Genomic DNA, 18,377 nt, shown 5'->3' on the forward strand with positions numbered 1-18,377 from the left:
CAGTCAAAACAGAGCCACCAGCCTCCACCTCGTTTAGACCAACATTAGCTGTCGGTCTACTCAATAACTTCTGACATCGGGCTGCCACCATGAGCCTGGCTTGTGCCAGGAGCTGGGGACCAAAGGAGCCAAGATCTGATTCCTCACTTTGAGGGATCAAGTCAGCCTGCCTGCCTTTGGCCTCTGGTCATTTCCCCCAAAGGATCCTGTCTTCCCCCGGCAGAGCCTCCTGAGCTGTGCACAGATACCATCTGCAGCTGTGGTCACAGTGTCTGTGACAATGGGTGTCCACGGTTGGGTTGGGGATACACTGGGATCCGCACTTATCACTCTGCCCTCTGGCTTAATTACAGGATTGTGATGACCACCGACTTGGAGAAAACCAGAGTGGGAAGGACCTCCGAGACCCCTGAACTGACAGGGGAAAAAGCCCAGAGGTGCGAGATGTAGGTCAAAACAAGGGGCAATATGGGTCATTCTGCAACCAGGCCAAAGTTAATTAACAGAAGCTCATCCAGTCCCCATCGAATCAAACATTAATTAGGTTAGTTAGGGTCTCTGAGCCCCAACACAGCACAGACTCCCAGATCAGAATGTAACAATACTCTTCCAGTTTTTTCTCCACTCCAAACCTATCTTCCTAAGATACTAAATTTTAAGAGTGAAACTGAACTTGTGAAAGAAACACATAAAATCTCGGTCCAGCATGGTGACAGACACAGAGCTCTGAACTTAACTTTTCAGTACCCTTACAAATCAACTTTCCCCATGATCCGCCAAAGGGTTTTTCTTCTTGCTAGCCCAGGTCTGACACGAGAGTGTGAGAAGCTGTACTTGGGGAAGACAGACATCACTCAGGCCCCTGTAAGGCTGGAAAATGGGAATGATTCTCTACTTTCTCCTGTAGGTTTAAAGACCAAGAAGACTGGAAATGTCTCCTCTTGGTCTTCTGTACAGTACAGAGAGAGGGAACTCCCGCACTGAGTCCTATCTGCATCAGTGTCTCTCTCAGTCTCCGCCGAGTCCCCATGCTCAGTCTGCTCACAGCGCTCCAAAGGCCTGGGACAAATGGTCTGTGTGAGGGGTGGGGACGTGGCTCTAGCGCATCTTTAGGGACTCCTCAGGAACGGATGTTTTCCACGTGGTGTTTTCCTACAATCAAGTTCTCTTTACCCAAAGGCGTGAGTCTCCCTTGCTAAGTAACAAAGCACGGTGGTTTGCAGTGCTGGCCACACCTCGGCTCAGATCCCAGCTGTGTAACCGCAAGCACTTCACCCGACCATACTGAGCTTTCAGTTTCCTCATCTGTCAGGGGGATGACAGTATCTACTGACGGGGTTCCTGTGAGGCTGGCGAGAGATCAGGCACATGAAGCCTACCACAGAGTCTCGCACAGAGTGAGAGTGCAACCATCCGTTGCTATGGTTTCATCTTTATAAGTATCTCTGGGAACAATATGGGTCCATGTGTAGCCATACAACCATAGAGTGGGGGGAGAGGCCTCGTTTTTAGGACAAGCACCGACGCCTTAAATTTGCCTTTTCTGTATATCAACATGGAACAAGCCTACTAACCCATGGGTTTAATGTCTAAAAAGCAGAAAGTAGAATAACTTGAACTTGAAAGTGTTCATGATCATGCTATTTAACAACTGTTAATGAAACATTCAAACAGTATTAAGCAATTTCTAGGTGCTGGGGATTATAAAAATGAAAGAATGTGGGGTGGAGATGGGGAAAGATGAATAGGCGGAGCACAGATGACTTTTAGGGCAGTGAAATACTCTGTATGTTATAATGATAGATATATGTCACTATACTTTTGTCCAAAACCATAGAATGTATAATACCAAGAGTGAACCCTAAGGGAAACTACAGACTGTGGGTGATGATGATGTGTCAATGTAGGTTTGTCCTTGGTAAAAGAGTGTACCATTCTGGTGAGTGATGTTGATACAGGGAATGTTATGCCTGTGTGGAGGCAGGGCACAACTGGGAAATCTCTGTACCTCCCTCTCAATTCTGTTGCAAACTTAACATTTGTAAGCTCTAAAAAAATGAAGTCTTACTAAAAATAAAATATGTGAATGAATGCCATATAGCCCCGACCATAAAGAGCTGACAATTCTGTTTGACAATCAGAGAAACACAGGATTTTCAAGGCCTCTCCAATCGTCATACAATAAGAGAAAGCCACTGTGTTGTGTGTTCTTTAGCTTTATAATCTGGAGTCTATATCCCTGACCCAGAAGGAAAGTAGGAGTTTGATCACAAATTTGACATCCAGGAGTTCCCCATCCATGAGTCTTAGTTCTCTATCCTGCAAAATAAAGATAATGTTGGACCAGGAAGAATGTGAGAGCCTAACGAAGTGCTCTGATATCCCATGAGAAAGTGAGATATCCCATGAGAAAAATATCCCATGGTATTTTTTTAAAAATCATGATCATGATTCTAATAACAGAGGTACTTCCCCCATCAGCACAAAAGCTAAAACTGAAACAAAGCAAGGAAGATTAACACAGCCCCTTGCTCCTTAACCTGCATTTCAGTGCCCTTTATACTTTGATGATAATTCTCATTACACTGTACCATAGTTATGTGATTACATATGATGTCCCTTCTAGAAAGTGAGCTCCTTACTTTCTTGCATATCCTGTATCTGTCTTAGATATCTGCACACAAAATGTTTGCTCAATTGATGTGGTCCTAGCTCTTCTATGACTTACAATATAAATTCTCAAAGCCAAGACCTTTGAATTACTGGAATTGAGGCAAGCCCAGATATACACCACACCCTATATCTATTTTTGCTTCCCGACATAAAAATAGTTCAAATGGTTTGTTTTCAATTGTGAGACAGAAATCTGCCTGCAGTGACATTAAGCAGCCAAGTTATACTGAAAGTGGCCTGGGAAAAAAAGAGGGTGGGGAATGGAGGTGGGGGAGGGGAACAAATGGGCTCTGGAAAAGCTGACATAGCTGCCCAATTCCCATCTGTGTGTGAAAACGTAAAACCTAAAGCAGTTTCCGCTGACAAGAATGTGAACCACAAAGGGGCCACACCAGCCAGGCTCCCAGCATTCCCCACACGCACCCTACTGTAAAGACAAATTTACCTTTGGGTGAGGTGCAGAAATGGAACCAAGCACCAGAAGAACATAGAATTAGGCCAAAATTTTTTTTGTAAAGGCGTGGTGGTGGTGAATAGCCTGGTTTCCAGCCAACAACAGGGCTGGGACACGGGCAGCCACTTAGAGGTACCCATGTGAGTCTCTAAGGATCTCTCCATGATGTCCTCACCACACTAAGCTCTGACAACACAGTGTGATGGGTTCCAGTAACACAGGACTAGATGAGAGAATGTGATGCTCTGATGTCCCACCGAGAAGGGTGGACTTGGTACTGTCCGATCTTTACGGAAAAAGCCTAAGAGGCCTCTTCGAGCTCTTTATCCAGGCTCCTGATCCATGCTATCTCAACTAGCCACAGAAGAGGGAAATCCTTCAAAGTTCAAATATTCAAATGAATATTCTTCAAGATGCTACACTACTATACAACTGTTCCTCCTCCAATTATATTTTTAAGCAGTTCCAGAACTGCCAAGAACCCATTGAGTCCAACCTGCCGTTTTTCAGATTTTGAAACTGAGTTCCAGAGACCTAAGGTCACGCAGCTTAACCTTAGCGGCCAAGCCAGCCCTTGAGCCCTGGGCTTCTGACTCCTGGAAGCCCAGTGTTTCTCCTAACACACAACGCTTCCTCTCAGCACATACCTTCTTTTGTCTTTACGGACTCCATTAAAAAAAAAAAAAAACATTTCTTTTTGGCCCCTTTCAATTCTCTGTCACAGATTACATTTCAGGCACTAAGTTCCCCATACAATGGCATCCCTATTTATACAAAGCTGTAAACAACAGGGAGAACGGGGGAGGGCTGGTAATAGATTTCCACCAGGATGTGCCTGACCTGTTTTTTTTCAATCTCAGTAATTAGAAAGGCAGTGGGTCTGTAGGAATTATTCATATGCAGCAAGAGCCGTACACTATACATTTATGTTAAACATGTCAAATCCGATTGAAATCATGCCTGCCAGCACCATGGAATCATAAACACACTTTTCCCTAACAGTTGCCCAGACCTTGCCAGCCCATTAATACCTCCTTTAATAGCAGTCTTCCATAGATTCAAATCAGGGACGCTCCATTGCACTAATTGCTCTGTGTTAGGTGAGCATCATGGATTTAAAAAAAAAAATTTAATAAAATAAAATCCCCTCGGGCCATTCCTCTAGAAAAACAACACTCAAACTATAATTTTGACTCAAAATATTACAAAAATACAAACGTGGACATCAGTTAGGGATTTCTGAAGCATTATCATGTTGTCATTTTAAGTTGGGCTACTGCTCCATTTTTTCCGTTGTCTTTTAAAGCACCAATACCCCCTGGTCATCTTGTCTCAAACTAGCTTAACTAGACCCAGCTTAGTGCTCTGTGGCTGGAAATCATGGCGGCTACAGGATTTAAATAACCATCCCCCTATGATTCTTTGCCAAGAGTTCAATTTTTCCCCTAATTATTGGTGATAAAGCATCACATTAATTGTATATCACTTAATTTATAGCAATTAATGATTGATTGGATAATCACTGCATTAATTATTGTTCAGTTGCTGACACTGGGGGCTCTTTAATCTAGAAAACACACTTTCAAATCCACAATGCTGAAAGAGAACAAGGGATCATTTTCACATTTCAAAAAAGAAAATCACAAAGTTGGATGGTGGAAATGGCTGTGCATTAGGGGAGAAGCTTTGCTTCAAAGAACCTTCTTTACCCTCCGTTGGCCCACAGAGTGCTTCACACTTGCCTTGAGTAGATGTGACCCTGCACTGTTTACCAAGTGCTTGTACATGTGCCACCACTCACCATCATGGAACCCTAGGTGGCTGGGGATGTGGGTGTCGTCCACATTTTACAGATGAGGCGCCCAGGGCTCCAAGAGGCTAAGTCCCTTAACCAAGGTCATTCGCTAACTGGTGGACTTCCTGACTCCTAATCTACAGAGTTCTCTCCACTTCACCAACATGCTTTCAGACTGAGCACGATGCCAACCCACTATAAAGCATATTCACGGCTGACAGTCCCACTCATTTTGAACACACAGGTGTCTGTTGTGTTACTGTCACCACTGTACAACTTGAGGAGAGTGCTACTCCACATACTTAGAACAGAGATGGAAGCTAGAACAAATGATTGGACTGAAAAATTCCAATCTCGGAGAGGTGGCATAGCATACTGGCAAGAGCCTGGGCTCTGCCCTCAGTTAGGGTAAGTGGCAGAGCTGGTATGCAAATCTGAACCTGTCTGCATGTCTTCTGGCAACTTGCTTGAGCTCTTGAGGGCTCAATTTACTTATCTGCCAAATGGCAGGGGAGGGAGGTGGTTACTTACAGCATCATTTCATAGAGTATAGAGTGGGGGGTGAGAATCAAATGAAATAATGTGTATAAAGCAGTGCTTCCCAACTCCTTTTCACATCACGGCACACACAGAAAATGATGGCAAATACACAGATGAAGCAGCAGCTGACCCTGGCTTCAGCAGCCCCCAGCCCCACCTGGCCAACCCAAGGGCTGCAGGGACCAGTACCTGGGCACCTGTAAGCCATTCATGGCACGCCTCCTGGGAAGGACAGGTGCGACACACTAGAAAGGCGCCAGGCACAAAGTCAGAGCATAATGTAGCCTCTACAGTAACTGGAAAGTTATTATACCTGCGATGCATTCTTTCAGGGTTAGTTTTGCTCCTTTTGAGTATCGACAGCTGCACTGTCCAGTATGGTAGCCAAGAGCCACATGCCGCTACTTCAATTTAAATTCATTAACTTAAATAAGATCTAAAATTCAGTTCCTCAGTGGTACTTGCTGTATTTCAAGTGCTTAACCTTTCTATGCTTGTACAGCATAGATGCAGAACATTTCTATCAGCACAGAAAGTTCCATGGGACAGCACTGATCTATAGTAACAGCGTTCTGATGACTATGGGCGTTCCTGAAATCCCCAGGAGAGTGTTCCATTCCCTGAAGGCAAGGCCATAATCTCATGAACTTGTGACCAGTGGAACTCGGCCCGGTGCCCTGCCACTGACTGTGGGATTGATGCTGCCGTAGTTCAAATCACTATCTTGCTTTTCCTGCTGCCACTCAAGGTACAAGACCTGACATCTAAATAAAAGAAGCCCAAAGAGGGTTACCAACAGACACCGAAAAGGAAATCAGGAGTCCCATTCCAATGTAAAATAAATTAAACATTTTTAGCAAAGATGATCCATTCTTGCACAAACCCCCAAACTACATAATCAATAGCTGAGAAAATGCCAATTATCCAGACCCATTTGAAATATTATTAATCTGCATCATGAGCAGCCACTAATCAACAGTACAAATTGTGAAATCACTATTTATTTATTTGCTGGGAGGAAGCACTCCCCATCACATTTAATCAGATAGGAACAGCTCAATTTAAGGAATAAACGGAACAAACACAGATATTTTTTATAAAATACTAAGGATCCCAAGGAAAGCTTGGAAGAGATTGCTGGCACCTATATCGATTCCAAGATCAAATCGGCCCAAGTACCTTAATAAAGCCCGTCATTACACACTCAGATGATACAGAAAAAATTATGCTTCAGGTCAAAAGAGGATCATTTGCAGGAGTCAGGAAAGAATTTTCCCTTCTCTCTTTACTACTGTGCAACTGGCAAGGTGCACCTCTGAGTTATTCATTCATTCTCTCTCTGTCTGTCTCATCTCTGTCTTTGGAGATAAAGATTAAGTATGGCCTGTTGCTGGAATGAATGAATGAGCAAGTGGCGTCTTATTAAAGACATTCGTTTTTATGGTGCTCATTTTAAGTCTTTCAGTGGGCTTCTGAGGGCTTAGCATGTCCACTCGCACTGTGAAAACACACTCCCACTGAATTATAAATACTGAATGAGATTTCAGTGAACCGCCCTCAACAGAGCTGGCCCTGAAGTGGCGTAAGGATTACAGACACACCAAGTGCCCAGCACAGGCCTTGGCACCCAGAAGGAGGTTTGCAAACGGCAGCTATTTGTTGTCTCCTTAGTGTCCTTAGCACACAGAATGCAGGAAACATACGCACCAAACATCATTTCCAGGATCCCACTAAATCCTTGTATGGTGTTCCATCCTCAGCTTCTCAAAGTCCCAGAAGCCACACGCTGCCTGGCAACAGTTTCACACTCAGATGGGAGGACCCAAAGGGAGACTGCCACTGGTTTTCCTCATCTTATTTAACTAAACTAAAAACAAAACAAAAGACAAACCGCCCCCCACCGCCCCCGATATAGAGCTTACTATACGCCAGGCACTGTTCTAAATTTCTCACAGTCAGACAATCCTCACAGCACTCCTACGGAAGTAGGTAATGTTTTTAGTCCTCATCTCATGTGAGGAAACGGAAGCACAGAAAGGTTAAGGTACCTTGAGCAAGGCCACACAGCTGATAAATGGCAGAGTCGGGATCAGAAACCAGGCACCCAAACCGTGAAAACAAAGGACAGATGGTCTAGATGGTTACTCAGTCTTTAGACTCTGCTTGTGAAATCCTCTTCCCCTGTTCACCTCCTCTGGGCAGACATGTTTAATTGCTATCGGCAAGGTTGGTTTAGCTCTCACCTTAAAATTACAGTACAAACTGGGATCTGGGTCCACGCAAAGCAAAACAGGACGATCCTCCCTCCATACAGGGGGCCTTTGAGCACAGATGTCCAATCCCTACTCCTGGGTCCCACCTTACAAATCTCCCTAGGGGGCTTGGCCCTATCCCTCAGCGTTCTCTCGAGCACAGGCCTCTGGACGCCACCGAGCCCAGTTCAAACGGGGAGGATAAGCAGCACGGACAGAACAATCCGCCCAGCACGCCCGTCCCTTCCTTCAGCTGCAGGGACGCCCCATCCTCGTCTCCAGGAAGCACAGAACAGGGGCACAGGGGCTACTCTGCCATTTCCCTCCTGGTATTGGGAAGCTGTTACGCTGCCTCTTGAATTTCTCTTTTCCAGGCTGAATAGCCCCAATTTCTTCAGCCTCTTCTCAGAGGCAATATTTCTTAGCCTTCAGTCATTTTCATTGCTCTCCTCTGGCCTCTCTCCAAGATTCTGTATCTTGTTTAAATAGTGAAGGCCAACACTGAACATGATTTAAGAACAGTCGTGCCTGGAAAAGTAACAAAGGCCCAACCAATACAGACTCCAGAAGGTAAATATTTTCTCAAAAAAATCTAAGTATTACAATATTAATAATGGAAGGCAGTAAGAATAGGTTGACCAAATCAAATAATTTCTGTTGCTTGTCATGTCGTTTCCTCTAATGATTATGGTGGTTTCTGGGAGACTTATCTGTCCCGAGAAGCCTTCCTAGAAAAGACTTTGCTCCTCCTCAAAAAACCCTAAGCTTTTCTTCTTAGCGTCCGCTCTTCTTTCCCTCACTACAGAAACCCTATCATCATGAGAGATGGCCGCTCCCCTCCTCTCCACAACGGCTTTTCCAGAAACAGCACTTCCTTTCCTGACTTCTTCAATTTCGTCTGCTTTTGCTAAGACATCCTCTTGCCTGGTGGCACTGCCTGTGCCCCTGTGGGTGCACTTCAGGGTGTGAGTGCTCACCCTGGGGGTAAGGTAGGCCACAAAGAACACGCAGAGCCTGCTCAGGCTCCCAAATGCAGGACGATGCCCACCCTTCAATGCTGACTCCTTAGAGATTCAGGAGTGACCCCGATCAAGTTCCACATGGCAGATCCCCATGCTGGGCTTGGGAGGAGGTGGGACAGGGGACTGGACTTCAATGGAGGAAGAATCACATCAAAGGCAAGACAACAACAGGGAAGAGCCGCCGAAGAAACACAACCTCAAAAACATGGAGCCCCCAACACGCAGCCAGGCACCCAATGCTCAGTAAACAAGTTGGCTTTGGGTCTTTTAAAAAAACTTTTAAAATTCTTTAGTACAACATTATAGAAGGAGAATGAAGGTGACCACTCAATAAAGCAAAAAGCAAAAACAAAACCTCTCTCCCACCCGCACAGAGCCAACAGGGCTTTTCTGGGTAGATTAAGGAGGCATCTGCTCCCTGACCTGTTAGCCTCACTCTCCCGGGGGGAAACATCAGGAGCTCGAGGGCAGCTATACACACTACCTGTCCACTTGCTCTGGTCCTTCTCGCCTCCACTCTCTTGGTCTTTAGCAAGCTCCTCTGGATCAGCAGCTGTTTCACCAGGCCCTTCAACATCTTCAATGGCTTCTTCTGAAATAGAAGAAAAATGTCAAGGATTAAAACTAGACAGAAGATGAAGGACTCTTGGCTCCTAATTCCAAAGAACTATCAACCACAAAACACAGACACCCAAGACTGTCACTCCTCTTCCCAGTGGCCCCTGAACGGCTGACTACACTACAGCTATGCCGAGGTCTGGGTAAGCAGTGGGGACTTTCCTTCCCTGCCTGTTGGTATGAGCTTGTGACTCGCTCTAGACACGTGGCCATTAGGTATTTCCAGATGGATTCCGAATGCCTCATTTGAGCTTTTCTTATTGAAAAGCCAATCCTGTTGAAGAAATAACTCCATCTGAATTCCTGAAGTTGCAGGCAAGTCTTTCACACTTGAAAATGCAAAAGAGGAGCCACATGTTTGCTTCTTGCCTAGCTCCAACCCCAGCGTGTCCTGGCATCCAACTAGACTAAACCCAATCACTGACCCCTCACAGGCCTCGTGGTGCCTCTCCATGTGCCAGACCGTGGTGGGAGTTTTTTTATAGTCATTTATATTCTGAAGAGTCATAGAATATCAGTGATATGATTTTATCAATATGAAGAGTTCTAGAAAACAAATGACATCTGTGAGAATGTGAGGCATCAGTGGTGAGAAGCTAGATTTGCAGAGAAAGGAAAAAAAATTTTTAACAGAATCATCCACTTCCCTTTTGAAGTCATTCTATTCTTTACCCACCACTGGTTTAAAACTGACCAACGAAATTCTCTCCAGGTCAACACACAATGCTTTAGTAAATGTAGAAGAATGGTCATTTCCAACATTAGGTAATCATGAGGTAAAATGCCAGGTGCACAAGAAGAGGAGAAGATACCCTAGATGCAGAGGGAAGTGAGACATTTCTCTCTTCTTCTTCTGGCCCTTTGGAGCATTATCCAAAGCAGTCACTAAGAATGGGTTAAATGAATGAAAAAGGCAGGTGAACCAAGGTGGGTTACTGATGAAATTATTAGGAGACTTTTTTTTTTTTTTCTGTGAGGAAGATCAGCCCTGAGCTAACATCTGATGCCAGTCCTCCTCTTTTTGCTGAGGAAGAGTGGCCCTGAGCTAATATCTGTGCCTGCCATCTTCCTCTACTTTATACAGGATGCCGCCACAGCACGGCTTGACAAGCGGTGCATCGGTGCACCCCTGGGATCCGAACTTGCGAACCGCCGGGCCACCGAAGCAGAGCACATGCACTTACCCGCTATGCCACCGGGCCAGCCCCTAGGAGACTTTGAAGAGCACACCTTCCTGGGTGCAGAGACATGATGGCCTAGCTGCCCACATCTGTCACCCAAGGATGGCACTAGACCAGATCCCCCCGGGACCATGTATTAGGGTCCAATCTAGGACTGTGGATTTAGGGTTCTGTCCGATGTCACTCTAGGTCCCTCCAACTCCAACTCTACTTTTCAATATTTGAAGGTATTAATATCCTCTGAACCTCCAGAAAATGGCTTCTAAATTTCATCTCACAAAGGAAATAAAAGGAATTCAAAGTAAATTGACCTCAGAGGATTTATAAAACACTTGAGGAAGAAAGCATCTATTTAGAGTCAGATTTTCCTAATTCTTCCCAAAAACACAATGGAAGTCCAAGTACTGGAAAACTGAACTAGGGGTCAGGGAACATTCTTTCTTCATTACCACCAATAGGGGATTTATGAGGCAGTCAAAGGGAACACAGATGAAATAAGATACTGCTTATTTTCATCTCCAACTAAGAGGCCTCCACATATAATTTCTACGTCTCCTTTCTGTCTCAGTGAATAGAACAGTTAACATCAAATCTTCCTGCCCCCACCCTTAGTTCAAACAGAGAAAAATCAGGCAACTATGATTTGAAGTCAATCAGATATGCAGTGCCATATTAACACTATACATCATTTAGCAGAGAAGAAAAAACATATGTAAGTGTAGAGCAATAACAAGCAAGTTACACAGTGTGACATATGTACCATCTTAGTTATGTCTAGGCAGGATGTTCAATGTACATTTTTAGGCTTTTGATAAAATCGTCCAACACCGTAATTATAAAATCCATCTTTCAATGGTGATACCAGTATTAAGTCTCAATATTATTAAATTGGGTCTACCCAAAGTAGCTAGGTCTCTTAAATTATACTCATTTGCCCCAATACATGCTGTGATACAAAATATCTGTAGTACTGATACCTTAATCAAATTTGATGATGCAAAGAGGTGGCTCAATGGCCCCTCCTCTCCAGCACACGTGCTCGTGTGCGCGCGCGCGCACACACACGTACACGCACTACCGCCTTAGATGGAGACAGTCTGACACCTACAAAACACAACACCCTGATGTGGTGATGACCAGTGTCTGAAGGTGCTGCTCGGCGGAGGAGGGAAGGAATTCACCCACTGGGAGGCCATCTCCAAGGCCAGCACACCCTGTGCACCGTATGTGGGCTGCAGACATCCAAACAGAAAGTTAAGAACTCATGGTCACTCTGGCATTGACCCCAGTTCTCTGAGCCTTTCCTAACAAATCTATTCAGAAGATAGAGACTGTGAAGAATAAGCATGTCACTGATGCAATGAGCAAGGAAACTGCACAGTGCTTTGTGACTATTCTGGAGCCCTCATTCTATAAGCCTATTTGGGTCTTTGCTTTCTTCCCTCTCTGCCCCACTACAAGCAGAAAAGTGAAGGCGGCTGAGTTCCAATGAGGGGATAGACGACAGAGGTTAATTCAGGAACTTATTGTGCTTCTCTCTTTTTTTTTCCTTCCCTTTTTTTTAAGATTTAAAAGTCAAGTCCTCTTCTTTTTGAGTTGCTAGGTTTAATATTATCATTTGTCAGTCATTCACTAAAAGGCTGTTATATGCTTGGTGGAAGAAGAAATGATTAAGAAACTCCCGGACAGGCCAGCTTCCTTTACAAGCGGATCACTGTCCTCGTCCCCAGCTAAAAACCAGGTCCCATTCAGCCAAGCGGGCGCTTCTCTGCAGTTCCACCTCTGACCTACAGGTGTCGCCCTCTGCATGGCGAGGCCTGGAAGGGCAGCTAGCTGCAGGAGGCAGACACCGTCTGGGACGCCTAACCTGAGCATGTGGAAATAATATACGTCTTCAAGAGAACTGTCTGGTCCTGGAGAAATAAAATAGGACATTCATAAGCAGTTACACCATCTGTCTTTATACCATCATCATCAACAGCAAGAGGAAAAATAGCTCTTTAAAATGGATGAAAGCCCAGGCTGACAGTAACCAGAAAACCGTGAGCTCTGAATACCAATAAAGGCAGAGAAATGATTAAAAAACAGAGGTACAAACTACGAATTCGTCTGGACAGTTTGGGCCCACAGCGCTTTGCAGGCAGGGTATGTTTTATTCGTCCCAAAAGCCTAAAGCGACCCCACTCACTAAGACCCAGGCCTCGGGCACCCATGGGAAGGGCCTGGTCTCCCTGCACTGGAAACACATAGGAACCAGAGGCATGACGGCATCCGACTCTGAAACAGAGAGCTGCGCCCACACTCTGAGCCCCTGGCTGGTTATCCAGCCCTCGTTTCCTTTAGGAATGTATAATTGATACCCACATGCTGATAGAGCACAGGGCAGAGGGGAGGGTTTTTTTCCCACAGATCACAGATTGCATTTTCCCCCCTTGAAGTCAGTGGCAACTGGCTGGGGTCATTACAGAAGTCGATTTTTTTTTCTATAATATCAGCTACTGACAGATGGCGGGAACAAGTGAAGACCTGATGGACCGACAATCCGGTTTTATCTGGACAATCCTGTCTTTCCCTCAGAAGATGAAGTTCCTTTCCTTCGCCAGGACACACCACAGCCACTGTGCCATTTTGAAGGCCGAAACAGAAAAATCAAAACCATCTTCTCCCCAAAGAGTTTAGCAATATTTCAGAACCCAACCAGAACACGCCAGGAACGCTTTCTCAAGGGCGCAGCCAGGACCTGAGTGAGGAGGTCCTCTCTGCTCCCTTTGCCCTGCCGGTTCTTAGCAGGAGGCAGCAGGCCCAGCGCATCCTAGACAGAAGATCTGTTTTTCAGAAGACCCCAGAGAAGGTGCCTTTAAACTCCCTGCAGAACCTACTTCGATGGACACACCCCTCCAACTAGGGCACCTCTCCTGTTTCGATGTATTTTCATGTTTAAGGGCTGGGGAAATAGAAGCAAATTTTGAATAACTGCGCGGTATTCCTGATGTCCTCTGTGCCTCCAACTTCCATGTAAAACCGTGACTGAATGCCTTTAAAAAATCTATTTCCATCACCGCCTCCTTTTTACAACTGCCTCTCCCAGACAGCACTTACTAGCATTCGGGCCAAACCCAGCCTGCTCACGTCACTCATGTCTCCTGGCTAAGGGCAGAGCTCTCAGGTGTTAAGAATTTCAGCAGATAAACAGAATCTAAAAAGGAAGAGTTTCTAGGGCAGCTTAGGATTTTGGGGGGAGACACTACAGTCCCAGAAAATTTCCCTTCAATCCAGGTGGTTTTGCTTACCACAAATGCAAATTGTTCTCTTAATATACCTTATACTTATCATGTTGGTGAAGGTGACGGCACGATTTCCCAATCTGTGGTGAAGTCTGCTCCCAAAGGAGGCACGCGTGCCAAGTGGCAACCCCACGGGGATCTGCAGTAATTTTATGAACAACCTGGAAATTGGTTTGGGGAAGGAGCACCAGTAGAAGCAAAAATAGAGGTGGCAGCATCATGAAGTCAGCACTCGCCACCACCACACACCTCCCGAATGTGTTACCCCAGAAAACTTGCCAGTTGGCAAAAAACGATACAGTTCACCCAATAACTGGGGCTGAATGCCGTGTCCATTGGGTGTATTTGACAAATCGCTTACAGACTTGAAGGGAAGAGAGTCAATCAATGACTAAGACTAGTCCCTCTGTTCCTAACTCTTAACAGGATAATGCAGATTAATTCAAACCTTCCCCCAAAACTGACAAAGCCCCCATAGTGCCTCGTTCTGATAGAAATTTGGAAATTCTCCTAAGAATCATGGTGTCTCTACCCAAGGCTCTCAAGCAATCGTGTTACTTAAATAATACACCAATCTGGGATCCCTGAAGAATGAAATTTTTCTTTCCTTTTTCTTTGGGGGGGAGCAATGTTTGAGGGTGGGGGGAAAATAAAGTGCGTTTGCCTGTCGGCAGGCTCAAGAGCTGAGAAACATTAGCTGTCATGAACCACAATCAAATCAGGTTTGAAATATTTAGCAGTGGCTTGGAAAACGCGGTGGTGCAGCTCTGACAGGCGAGATGTGCACAGACACCCACTTTCCATTATAATGGAAATATCAGGCCTGTTCTGAATATGTATAACCCAGAAAAATGTATTGATTTTTCATTCGGCATTAAAAAAAATGAAATAGCCTGCAGCTGTCAAAAGCCTTTTGTTAAAAGCTCATCTTTCCTGGAATGAGGTTTACCAGAAACAAGTTTTAATTGTATATAGGACCTCTTCTTTGAAAAACAAAATAACCAATCTGCTTACTTTGAAGATAGGGTTAAAGCTTTTCCTTTCTCCATTTTCAACCTAATTAACCAAGGACAACCACCGAAGCAGGCGGGAAAGGCCCGGCACACTCTGACCAGCAGGACTGACACGGAGGGTGGCGGCCACTTTTGCTGGGGTCTCTGTGGTGGGGAGCGGGAGGGAGTCTGTGATTACATCTTGTCCTCTGGTTCCTGTAACCCCCGTCTAGGTGCCGGACTCTATGGCTCCAGACACACTGTAGGATGCCCTGGCCTATCGACTGTCCTCTTGAAGCCCTGACTGGCACAACTAGAAAATGAGGCAGATACTCCAGAGTGCCCAACCCTCCTGGCCTTTTGTTATCCATAGGAAACCTCTAACGGCTGTAAACAGTCTACAGAATATGCATGCTTTATTTTGCAAATACAGGTCAAATCAAATCCCACAATAAAAAAGATAACTGCTAAGGTCTAGACCACTTATTTCAAATAAGATCCAGTGCATTAAAATTCTGCTCCGATAGGAACTTGTGACAGGATGTGACCTGCAATGCTGATGGCGAGACACCTTTTTAAGCCAGGAAGGAAGAGGGGAGTGGTGGTGATGCCTGTGCTGCACCCACAGGGGTGGCCACTAACTATGCCATTCTCCCTCCGTGACTTTTTGGCAAGTGTCATCTCACTGAATGGTGACCAGAGGTCCTACCAGGAGGTGACTCTCCATGTGTCCTGGGCTAAATCCCAACTGCATAGTGACACCCAGATCCAGGGCACAACAAGCTACCCTGCAACAGTTTCTCAAATGTCTACTCCATGGTTTTATTCCATGGTGTCTTTCCAGCCCTGACAGTGTGGCTGGAAGCTGCCTGAGAGATAGCTTTGAGCGATTAGGTTCTCTGGGTGACAATACCGCAAATGGAAACTGTTCTCTTAAAACACCTTACACTTAGCATCTTGATCAAGGTGACTGCATGTTCCCATGCCCGCACACACTGAATAGGGAACTTATAAATCGACCTAGAAGGTCTTTGTGGATAAACTATTTTTAATTGCTGGCAAACTTTGTCCATTCCATTTTCTACATCTTAACAGGGTGTAGATTGAGGGAAACGCCAAATCACAAGATGATAGGCCTGAGATCCAAATCAACACTGGTGAGTGGAACATTCTGAGATACAACTATCATAGTCTAGGCAGGAAACCTTAAAGTGGTGAAGGATGGGGGGAGGGAGGGTGGAGCAGGCAGGACTTCCCAGACCGGAGCGTTCATTTACTCATCAGAAGTGTAGTGTTCTCCCACCTTCTCAGGATAAGATGCCATTGCTTTTCCGATGAACATTACAACTCCAGGGCACTAACAGAGCCCAAGGCATTCAGTGAAAAGTATGCTGTCCACACGGATGACAGGCAAACTGGCCTCCTGCGCCCCTGCTTGTCCGGCCTCTCAAATCCCTCTCCCCACTGGGACCCCTGGCACTGGGTCTAAGGGACAGAGCCTGGGAAAGGCAGAGTAGGTCTGCTGCTCCAGGTCACCCCTGTCTTTGGCATTTTCCATTTTCTCACCCATCTAAGTTCTCTGCCAGGCCGCGTCATCTTGCCCAGGACTCTTCTCTACTGGCCCGAGTGAACGGTCATGAGTTAGCCTGGGCCTCCTGCAGGGAATTTTCCCACCTGGTGGCTTCTTGAAAAAAATGTGGCCGAACTGCTACCTGGTTGTTTTAAACAGAACTGCGTTCTCGAAGATGACATTTACAAAAACGGATTTCAGTCCTCTGAGAAGTGAGAGAACGTGAGCAGGCGAGGAACTGGAGGACACAGAAAAGATCAGACATGCTCCCTTCCTCCAACGACAAGTTCTTTTTCCTGTGGATCCTTTAAGTGATCATCTTACCACAAGAATTCTTTTCACCACTAGGTGTTCATTTACCAAATACACCTGAGGCCATGGCACCTGGAGTTTCTGGACAGAGCTTGAAAGGTGGGGAGGCCTACCAGCCTCCAGGGGGGCTGCCAGGAGAGGTTCTGCAGGAAGACCCGACACTGAAGGCACTCAGCACTCGCTGCCCCCACCCCGACCCTCTTTCCCGCCCCCACCCCACCGACCCTGCCTTTTGGCACCAGGCAAAAAGAATCAACACTCTGAAGGCAACTCCGGGTATTATTAAAATGACTAATTGGAGAATAGAGACCATTTATGCTTTTGTATATTTGAAGATCTTGCCACTGTTTACAGAAACAAGAAAAATGGGGATTGTGCAGCAAGAGAGAGCCTGGGAAGGCCGGGCCTGCTGCAGCCTGCGTGTCTAGCCCCTGCTGGGGAAAGCGAGGTCCAGGTCGACAAGAACTCGAGCCTGGGGGGCTCTCCATTTGCTCTTCACTTAATTTCACCTCTGACTCGAGCACTGACAGGAGAGAGCATTTCATGGGTCGAAAGTGGCAGCAGCCTGTTCAGGCCTCCCGGAGAAAACGTCCCCTCTCTGAGCCGTCCTCCTGCGCGAACAGCACAGAACACCGGAGCACCAAGTAACAAATGCTGCCGTTGTGTGGCAGGGGAGGGGTCCTGCCATTTTCCCTCTCCCGGGCAAGGCCACTTGGTCATTTGAACAGTTTGTCAAAACTGAGCTAGAATTAAGGGGGTGGGTGGGGGTCAAGAGAGGAGAAAAAGGGAGGAACGCCTTGAGCCAGTATTGCAACAAGTTCCATTTATCTGTGTCCTCAGCGAAAGCACCTGGGTTGCCCCCTGCAGAAATGCAGAAAGGATAAAAGCGAGTGTGCGGTGACAAAGCTCGCTGGAACTAAATATGTCGCTGACTCGCCTGGTGGCTATTCACAGGAAGATTTTTTTTTTTTTTAATAACTGAAAGACGCGAGTTCCAGTTTGTAAAATACAAACCCAACCCTGAGATGGTTTCGGAATCCACTCTAGACAAGAGATCCAGCCCCATCCCGGACTCCGAAGTGAACTGAAGCCAGCAAGGATTAGCTCCCTGGATCTCTGCAGAGCTGTGATTGCCACTGAGACTCACACACACGAAATGGAACAAGGCACCTTCCCCAAGCGTGTTTGTAGCGGAGCGTGATGTGATTGTGTTGTCATTTATGGGAAATAATCGCAGGCCCATCTCTTCCCCTGCCCCCCCCCCATTTTCCAGTCCAAATAACCATGAAAAATTACACTTCAATGTCAGGGCGACGACAAAGGCGCGCGCTCTTGGGGAGCTCAGCGGATTTGCGGGGGTTTTTCCTTTCTTTGGACAAAAAACTACCTTCAATTGTACTTCATTTAAAATGTGATCTAACAAATGCATTTTGACAAGTTCCTTTCTCTTTTCCTCCTTTCTTTCAAACAGTATTTTGTACAGTTTAACCTCACACCAAACTGGAATGTTCTGGAAAGAAGAGGCATGCAAAATAGAAGGTCCTTGAAACCAGGAAGGTTGTTTCCCCCCGACCCCTGCTCTGTTAAAAACAAAGTAGTGGAGAAAAATCATGATTCTAACTCAGTATGCTATTGAGAAAGAGAGGAGGAGGGGAGAGAGTGAAGGGACAGAATATTTGCTAGG

At 45.8% G+C, this 18,377-nt stretch overlaps 1 protein-coding gene across 4 annotated transcripts in view; it reads right to left on the bottom strand.

The window, feature by feature from the left end:
• ZFHX3 (zinc finger homeobox 3) overlaps positions 1–18,377 on the bottom strand; it is a 243,922-nt gene that overhangs the window by 32,916 nt on the left and 192,629 nt on the right. For 3 of the 4 annotated variants that reach the window (XM_087420010.1, XM_087420012.1, XM_014788537.2), the window contains one exon: positions 9,221–9,328. In XM_087420010.1, the coding sequence (XP_087276136.1) occupies positions 9,221–9,328 (108 nt within the window). The remainder of the gene's footprint in view (positions 1–9,220; positions 9,329–18,377) is intronic. The other variant, XM_087420011.1, reaches the window with a different exon arrangement.

Source organism: Ceratotherium simum, chromosome 30, assembly GCF_057802395.1.
Source record: "Ceratotherium simum simum isolate JZ-2026a chromosome 30, ASM5780239v1, whole genome shotgun sequence".
Lineage (NCBI taxonomy): Eukaryota > Metazoa > Chordata > Mammalia > Perissodactyla > Rhinocerotidae > Ceratotherium > Ceratotherium simum.